At 43.4% G+C, this 9,063-nt stretch overlaps 1 protein-coding gene across 2 annotated transcripts; it reads right to left on the bottom strand.

The window, feature by feature from the left end:
• Positions 1-1,222: 1,222 nt before the first annotated feature.
• IDI1 (isopentenyl-diphosphate delta isomerase 1) lies at positions 1,223-7,895 on the bottom strand. Of its 2 annotated transcripts, none has more exons than XM_056336249.1 (5): positions 7,685-7,895; positions 6,892-7,055; positions 5,809-5,901; positions 4,325-4,455; positions 1,223-3,158 (listed from the first exon to the last, which is right to left on the bottom strand). In XM_056336249.1, the coding sequence occupies exons 1-5, from the start codon at positions 7,816-7,818 to the stop codon at positions 2,841-2,843; spliced, it is 840 nt and encodes a 279-aa protein (XP_056192224.1). In that variant the 5' UTR covers positions 7,819-7,895; the 3' UTR covers positions 1,223-2,840. The 2 variants fall into 2 exon arrangements, with proteins under 2 accessions (XP_056192224.1, XP_056192225.1); XM_056336250.1 differs by having other exon boundaries at positions 6,892-7,052.
• Between the last annotated feature and the right edge of the window lie 1,168 nt (positions 7,896-9,063).

Genomic DNA, 9,063 nt, shown 5'->3' with positions numbered 1-9,063 from the left:
CACATCAGGGAGGTTTGGTTTTCTGTGTGCAAGTTAATTCTTTGATGGGTAGTCAGCGATGAGTGTATGTCACAGGTAGGGGCTGAAACTGGTGGGGGGGGTAATGGGAGACAGAAAAGTACTGCATGAAGTCCACATTCCTGCACTGACCCTGTTCTGAAAGACCAGGAGAAACGCTGCCAGTTCACAGAGCTGAACGGTGACTGAAGCTCAAGGAGTAATTGCCAGCTTTAGCACTGACCTGCCATCTGTTAAAACCTAAACCAGCATGGGCTGGGAAGGTTACAAGTTACAACTTTTAATATTTCAGATCAATGTAAATATTTCAGGTATGTAGAAAATGACAATCAGACTGAAATTTTGTCCTGAGTGCATGTCAGTTATGCTACTGTCATCATCTTCTGCTTAGGAAGCCTTTGCTCTTCAGAAGCTGATAGACAAGAATTCTGCATCTGTTCAAGGCAAAGTACATTGTCAAATGTGAAATATTCCATTTTTGTCCCTAGTTGGTCAAGAACAAGGTAGGAATTATCTAGGGTTTCATAAAATTGTGCATTATAAATGTGTTGCCTGAACAACACACTTAAAATGTACAGTTTTAAAGATTAAATGGGTATCCAATGAAATATGCATATTAAAAAACAACCAATCAACCAGGTAACAGGGAAGAATCCTTAAATTATTATTGCTTTTTAAATACAACAGGGTAAGGATCATAGAATGGTTTGGGTTGGAAGGGACCTTAAAGATCATCTGTTTCCAAGGCCCCTGCTGTGGAGGGTTGGAAGGAAAATGTTCAGATGTCACCTTTAGCATACTGGAGCACAGGGTGTACATGCGTACCCTTTCCCTCATCTACTTCACGTAACAAATTCAGTATTAAAAACATACTGTAATGCTGCAAAGTAGTCCAATGTCAACAAAAACTTTAATATCAAAACTTTAAAGGGATTCTGAAGAACTGTTAGAACTTTGCTTTCAGCTTCCTTATGCACGTTATTTCTACTTGAGGATATGCTTTGTCAGCTTGTGCTCCAAGGTGAGCACTTGAACTAGAAAAGCAGAACTTTGTTACAGGAAATTCGTGCCCTGCTGCCCGCCCTCCCCCCCCCCATCCCACTGCTTCAGTGGTCAACAGGGATGGTGTTGCTCATAGTGTAGTAATGACCAGGATTATTCTCCATGTGGCTCAAAGTCTGGAAAGAAAAATGACAATCCAAAGTTTTAGGTTAGGTATTTTAATCATAATCTTATATTTAAGATAGTGTTTTATTTAAAAAGTATTTTAAGTATTTGAAACGTACTCAATTACATTATTTGTACAATGTGGCTGATTGCACTGAGTTCAAGACAGCTGTTCATTGCATCACTATTCCCTCACCCACTATTTGCTTCAAAACAATAAATCAGTTCAGGTCAAATTACAACAAACTGGGCTCCAAAACCTGTAGGTGCTGAACCACTAGAGATGGCAGCACATAGAAGGTTCAGTGCTGCAGTCACAGCTGGGGCAAGAAAGAGAAGTATCTTAGCCACTGTAAAAAAATTAGCTTTACCTTGAAACCACAGACTAGTTACAACCATGTTTTACATGCAATGAGAAGTGGTATGAAAAACATCCTATTTCATCAAGACACCTCTGGGAGAAGTGAACTGAAATCTCAGTCGAGTTGCCTGCTCACAGAAGAAATCACTATTACGCTTTTTTGGGGGAGAAAACCCAAATCCAAGAATTTTAAATTCAAAGTGAGATACTGTTGATTATTTGTCTGATTTTAAAAAAGCCTTCCATTTTACTTGTTTCTAGCAATTGACTGCTCAATCAGAGGATTAGCTCTTTTCCAAGTAACTGAAATTAAGACCTGGTATAAACTCATAAATTGTCAATCTTAAATTTTGGAGTTTTAGGGGTCTGAGTTCTCCAGGAATGATTTGCAGTGGGTGTTGCAGGGAAAAAAGCTTTTATCAAGATGCCTTTGTTTTCTGGAAGATGGGGAAGAGTCATTTAATGCACATCCCTTCTCCAAAGGCAGGCCATCTTCTATATTAGATAGGTACCAAATACATTTGGTATAATTAACCACCACCAACACCACCTTTTTTTTTTTTTAAAAGAGATGTCCAGTACTCTGCCATCAACTCACCAGAAAAGGTAGCAGGGAAAAAAAACCCAAACAAAACCTGCAATGTTTATTATCTAAAGCTGTGTGTGACACTGCAGCACGTCAAAGTGAAACTCAGTCCACACAGATAATCCAATTACTTAAGCTTTTATGTGTTTGGTTAATTATAGAGTAGCTGAAGAGATTTGCTGTCTGCAATTAAAATCATCCTGATTACTTTGAATTAATTGTTGGGTTTTTTTCAGGCAACTAGTCATCTCACCATCAATGCAGGGCTCAAATTCATTTGTAATCACTACTTTAGAAGGCATAGTAACATACAGCTGAGAATGTACCAGCTCTAACAAGCTGGACAGGACTTGCCCAACTTGCCCTGCCAGCGTGTGTAGCTAGGTGAGGGAGTAAGAGCAAACCAGGCACACACAGACTGAGGATCTCATGTCACACCAGGTAACGGAGGAAGATGGACCCAGGGGTTTCTTACATTACCATCACCCATTTCACATGACAGCAAGCTTAACTCACCCAAGACAACAGGGCTGGGGGGAAGGGGAGGTCAATACGGAAGAAAAACTCATTGGCTATAACCATCTCTGTGTAAAGTAATTAAACATGCTCCAGGTGAGCAAATCTTCTGCACTCAAGAGTCATAATCTACCATAGTATTAACAGGACAGCACATCACTGCTAGCTTTCAGCATCTTTTATCCCATCTATTTACATTCGATGTATTTTTTCATGATCAACAAATTTGTTCAAGTTACTTAAGTTATCCCACCACTTAAAAAGAAAGGTCTCTGCAATTAGTTTAAACCACGGAGTAATCTTAACTTCATTCTTGGAAGCTTTGTCCAAGAGCTGTTTCAGTTCTTTCTGTGTCACATAGCAGTAGCTTTGGATCTCATTAGGGTCGGGATTCAGCATTACGTCCTTCTGTACAAACAGGATATAGTCTATCTCATGTTCACCCCAGATCCCATCAGACTTGGCCTTGTAGTGAATCCGCGTCAGGTAGGAGATTTCTTCTGGAGTTACCTATAACCAGAACGCTTGTCAGAACCGGAGCCAAAGCAGAACAAGTGCATAACTAGGCATTACAGAATTAACAGCTATTAGGCTCTTCCTTAAAAAGTATTCTCCCCCTAAGTGCACAATTGCCATCTTCTTTGTGAAGAATTACTATGAATAAAAATATATATACTGCACTTTGATGACATGAATTGCACAGCATTCCTCTAGTCAGACTCACTTTGTAGTATTTTGGAGTGAGTATATATTTTTGGAGTATAATTGAGTGGATTTCTTCTATACAGTAATTTCAAATAATGTTTACCAGACTTTAATACACATTTACTGAAGCACTGATGAACACAAACACTTGCACCCACCTCTCACCTCCCAAGGAAAGCACCTGACTGCTACTTAAAGCCAATGTCAAAACTGGTACTGACAGACCCCACAGAACCCTGACCTACCAGGGATCTGCACAGGCTGCAGACCGGGTAATTAGTTCTGGGCACAACCCGAGCATTGTGTTTCCCCGTAGCACACTACTGCCACATCCTGTGGCACAAACATAATTAGTTACAAAACCTGGGAAGAGATTTTGGCCATGAGCACAATTCAGCTAGCTTCAACCTGCTCTCTGCATACTCCCAAACTGCCACCAGAAAGGAAGGTACCAGAAGTGAGCTGCGTGACTACTCTGGAAGAAACACCGAGTGCCCAGGCCACCCTACTTCCTGTAGGGAATTTGGGATTGCAGAGGGACTTGTACAGGGATGCTGGCAGCACACTCGCAGTGATGCTCTCCAAGAGCTCCTGTATCAGAGAATGCTGACAGAGCTCAGCCGTCAGCCTGGAGGAAGGATGGCACAGCTCCTTCCCCTAGCCAAGCGGGGCAGCCTGACCAGCTGGAAAACATGCAGGCACCCAAAATTAGACACGAAGCAATGCAATCCTTTACAGTGCGATCTCCTCTTTGGCTCCTATTTAGTTTGAGCAGTGGAATATTCTGAAATACCATTTACAGAGATAAGCTTTGAGACTCCAGGATATAGACAAAGTAGTCTCAAATTGACTAAGTTCCCTACATTTCCGAAGCCAAATTCATTTTCAGGTTTCAGGCTGACCCTATCTGCCAGATGCAGTTTGTAAATGGGCAAACACTGGCAAAAATTGCTTCTCCCTCCCTCCTTTACCTGCTCCATCGGAATTCCTAACTCTGCTTTTAGTCGTCTCTGTGCTGCTCTCCGAACACCAATGGCATTATTTTCTTCCAGTTCTAGTGGATGGCTTAGAGGATGACTGCAACAAGTGTTGGTAAAACAATCTGCAAGAAGTTTGTATCGGCACATTTTTGTCATGTATAAACCATTGGGGAAAACAAAACAAACCCCCAGAAAATCCCCAGAGATGTAGGACAGTCATTCAACACATCACAGTTTTGTTTCTCTTTTGCAGAGAAGAGTCAGAGAAGGAGGATATTTTCACCTCTTATTTTTCTTTACACATTTTGCACGAGGATTCACCTCTACTAAGTACTCCTTTGCAGGTTAGTGTTTGATACACATGAAAGATGTGCATTCTCACACCCAAGATAGCATCAACTTAAAAGTTGATAAAGACCTTGTTTATCTGCAAATGCTATTTGAAATTACTTTGGGGAGCTTATATGCAACAGAATATTGAAAATATTCCCAGACCTTCAAGACCAGCTGACAGTAGAAGTAAATAAGCAGTTTATGCTTGTGTTTAAAGGCCAGACCCACTATACTCTGTTCAAAGTATAGAAAACTGTTCTCAGTTACGTAGAATAACTGTGATTGGCCAACCTTTTATCTGTAGAAGTCTAGCTTGAAATCATCTAAACCAGAGTCAGATTACCTACAAACTACACTCAAGCATTTTGATTAGTTAGTAGTCAAGGAAAAAATTAAAACCAATCTCTAAAGTAAAGATTCCTTTGGAAGGAAAAAAAGGTCTTCCTTCCTCAAGTTGAAGAGGATTAGAAACACCTGTATTTGTTTTCCTTCTGAAGTGCTGAAACAGACAGCTTTATGCTTCCTCCAACATGTCTCATGTAAGTTATTTTTCTTTCATTCCACTTCTTATTTTTATGCCTCTCCATTTGTGTTTGATAGTAATAGCTCAGGAGTCTTCAAACATCATGCTTTATATGGTTTGGCCACATAGTTTCATTTCTTCTATAGTTAAAAAAGCGTTTGTTAAGAGATACGCAGATAAAGGCCTGCAGACCTCACCAGAACACAATGCAACTGCTTCCACACAGTAGGGCTCTGCTATGCATCAGCTACATGTCTTTACCAGTGGAATGAGAACACCTTCCACAGCTACCAGAGCAATTTCTTCAGCTCCGCTAAGTATGTCTTGCAGCAGAGGAGGTAAACTCACACTCTGCACTTGCGTAAATAGGATCAAACATGTCAGGGAACAATCATTTCCTAGGAACACCTATAACAATAAGCTAGCGTTCTCATTACCTTAGTTCATCCACAAGATATGTACATCTTGAACTCTTTAAGAGTATTTAGAACCATCTCCTCTCCAAAGTAGTAAATTCTAAAACCTCGGAATGAGTTAACACTGCAAGATTAGACTGGCATATTTTTTAAGATACTGATTTAAATAAAACATTTTGATAAATACATATTTCAGTACTAACCCGGAAATGTTATTTTTGCACTTGACCTCTGCTGCAGCAACAGTTTATTTTCTGTATTAAATAAGAAAACACTGAAAGCTCGGTGCAGTAAACCTAAAAATAAAAAAAACCAGAAAGCACTATTTAACAGAGGAAAAAAAGAACATAAATACAGTTTAAGAGCTTAGAATGGCTTCATTTTGGGATAATGAATCTAGAATTCATATATGTTAAAACCCAAGGATTTAATAAAAAACTCACAGTTATTATTTAGGTTTCCATGGCAGCTTATGCAAAACATCATGAAATGCTAAGAAAAACAATGCAACAGAAGAGTTCTACTAAACTTGGTCAGCCCACCATTCTGAACATGCACCTTTGAGCAAGCTAAGGAGGGCTCAGCATCCATGAATTTACTATCAAAAAGAGATGGCTCAAAAATTCTGAAAAAACTGTATGGAATTTCAAGATGCTTCTAGAAAAGTACAATGCAAAATAGGCTCCCTTAAAAACAGTACAATTGCTGTTTTCTGCAGCTTTTGAGTTTGTTATTCCTCACTCTTCAGGAAGATGTTTCCCCCAAGTACAGAAAAGGAGGTCACAAACTACTATGAGATTCAAGAATCTGACCAACCTCAAATAAAACCCACAATCAGTTAGAATGACAACCAACAAAAGAGCCTTTCCTATTAGCAGTATATGAAGTAGAACTCTGTGTGTACTATTTAAAATTCAAAGACTCTTCTACTTGAGAAGAACTCAGCAAAGAAGCAAGTCACATTCTTTAGAAAAGGCTACACAGAATCAGGTAGCTACAATAGGAAAAGAATATTGTCATTAAAATGTGACTCAAAAATATTCATCAAGACGTACAGCTTATATCCCAAATCACAGATTTCTCTCCTTTGCTGCTGCCTCCAATTGTGTGTTCCTCCATACTGCAGTATTTTTTTAAATTAGGTATTATATGCTGGAGGAGTAGGAAGATGTGGGGAAGTACTTGGTCTGGCCTAAGATTAAGGCTTTCATAATCATAATCATGACTATACTTCTGATAATATTCAATCAACTTAATGGTTCAATTAGAAGGTAAGCAAGCTGTACCTTTATCAATGTTTTCATTCAAGTGACAGTTTTTCTTGGTATCTGCTCCAACCTTATTATCATTTTCATCGATAAGGATGCACATTTCTGCCAAGAGCTGCACCTGCTGCTCATCCAGGTGATCTGTGTTTACTTCAGGCATCCTGATGGTAGCAGAGGTTCTACTAAAAAAACAATGAAAAGTCATTCAGTTATAGTAACATCTATAAGATTGTGATCAGTGTGAGAAATAATCCAATGGCTAGGTTTTCCAGCACAGTGTAAATTGTGCACCAACTGTATTTTGGGGGGTTTACAAGCTTTTAGATTTCAGACGTTTCCTATCCATAACACAAATCACATATCAACATTTTGTAGGAGCTTGAAAGATTTTTTGTTTCTCTGAAGGCCCATGCAGCAGCTGCTGCAGGAGAGCCGCGCCAAACGTTAACATGTGGATCGGCTGGCAGAATGGGAACCCCAAACGTGACCCCCAACAACGCTCACCCTGCCTGCTCCCGCAGCCCGTGCATGCTCTGCACTAAGGCGGGGTTACCTTTACAACGCCAGACACCGTCTGCACCGGTATTTCTCCCTCTCCCCACTAGTAAGAACCAACAGGGCTTCCCTAATGGGGACACGCAGCCCAAGGCACTTCCCGAACAGCCACACCGTCACCGCGGCCCCGCTGCACGCTCCAGCCAGCCTCCCACGCCGCGGCCCCCTCGCCCGCCGGGCCCGCCACCTCGCCCCGTCCCCTGGCAGCCCCTTCCCCGCCAGAGGCGGCCGTCGCCCCTCCGCTCCCCTCCCTCACCTTTCAGCCCAGGCCTGCCCCCTGCAGCGGCCGGCGGCGGACGCGAGCGGCTGGCGGCAGCGGCACCAACGCCCCTGAGGGACGGGGGCTCGGCGGCCGCCCGCGGTAACGGCGCGGCGCAGCACGCGCCACATGGCCCGTCACCCCGCCGCCGCCAATGGCAGCGCCCCCGAGCACCAACGTCACCGCATCGCCCGATCGCCCCACCGCGGCGCGGTTGCCCAGGAGGCGGGGCTAGCAATAACAGAGGGGAAAGGCGTCGGGCGCAGCCAACCGCAACACAGCTAAGTAGAGGCACTGACCAATACGGAGAGGGTCTAACGGCGGGCTAGCCAATGGGAAGGGGGACGCCGCATGACTCGCGGCCACGCCCAGCGGGGCACGGCCATTTCCGGCAGGCTGGACAGCGCGGGGCGGGGCGGGGCGTGGAGGGCTCGGGTCTCGTCACCAGCCGCCCCTGAGGCAGCGTCAGGGCCCGATGGCTGCGGGGGATGTGCCGGGTGCGCAGCCGCTCGGTGGAACCTGCGCCAAGGCTGACGGGCAGGTTCGCCAGGTTGGGGCGAGGGTGCGTGTTGATCAGTGTGGTACAGGCTGGGCCGGGCACAGCAGGAGAGCGGCCTGCAGGCCTTCGTCTGGGCAGCGAGCCTTTTGCTGTGACTCGCAAAGGTGAAATATGGTGGGTTTGGGGTTTTTTTGTTGGGTTTTTTGTTTGTTTTATAATAAGGAGGTTTGAGTATTTCTAACGTGAAGCACCACTTACTGGCTTTTCACCCACCCGTAAAAACCAAAGGACCGCACCAAAGCACCAGCTCCTACAAATGTTCTTGCGTTTGTGGCAAACCATTCCTGGACTGCCTTTCTGATCAGTTCTGGGAGCATTCTTTCAGGTAGATGCCATAACCACCAGACTGTAGAGTTGCAGGGCTTTACGGCAGCCTCTGTAGCGTGCAATCTTTGATGTTTTTCTTTGCTCCATAGTAGAATCCCTTGAATTCAAGAGGTTAAGTCTGTGCCGTACAGATGACAACCTGTGGCACTTGTTGAGGTGGGGCGTACTGGTCAGTTGTCTCCTTCACTGACAGCTAGTTTGTTGAAAACAGTTCCTGTATTACTCAAGCTCTGGAATTGCCTAACTCATTAAGTTCTTAAGGGACACAGAATGAAATGCCTGGCTTCTGGACAGGAATCAAGTGTAGGCGAGATGTCAAGATGAGCTGCTCAGATAGGGTAGTTCCAGATAGGCACAGACACCCAGCCTAAAGGCAGAGGAGCTTCAATACCAGCCTCTGTAGAAACTTCACCGTAGTTGAGTACCTTCTGAGCAAGACTTATTTTGCTGTTTTATTGCCTTTCCACAGATTTGGATTTATGTTTTGATT

Source organism: Falco biarmicus, chromosome 4 (genome assembly GCF_023638135.1).
Source record: "Falco biarmicus isolate bFalBia1 chromosome 4, bFalBia1.pri, whole genome shotgun sequence".
NCBI classification, from domain to species: domain Eukaryota; kingdom Metazoa; phylum Chordata; class Aves; order Falconiformes; family Falconidae; genus Falco; species Falco biarmicus.
This window is presented reverse-complemented; position numbering and strand designations above follow the sequence as displayed.

What these genes read in the sequence shown, in the direction of transcription:
- IDI1 (XM_056336249.1), bottom strand. Translation starts at nt 7,818, where the DNA reads ATGTGGCGCGTGCTGCGCCGCGCCGTTACCGCGGGCGGCCGCCGAGCC. An exon ending in GAATGAAAACATTGATAAAG is followed by an intron (nt 5,902 to 6,891) that starts GTACAGCTTGCT and finishes TTTTATTTTTAG; the next exon opens with GTTTACTGCACCGAGCTTTC. An exon ending in TAGGAATTCCGATGGAGCAG is followed by an intron (nt 3,159 to 4,324) that starts GTAAAGGAGGGA and finishes TTCTGGTTATAG; the next exon opens with GTAACTCCAGAAGAAATCTC.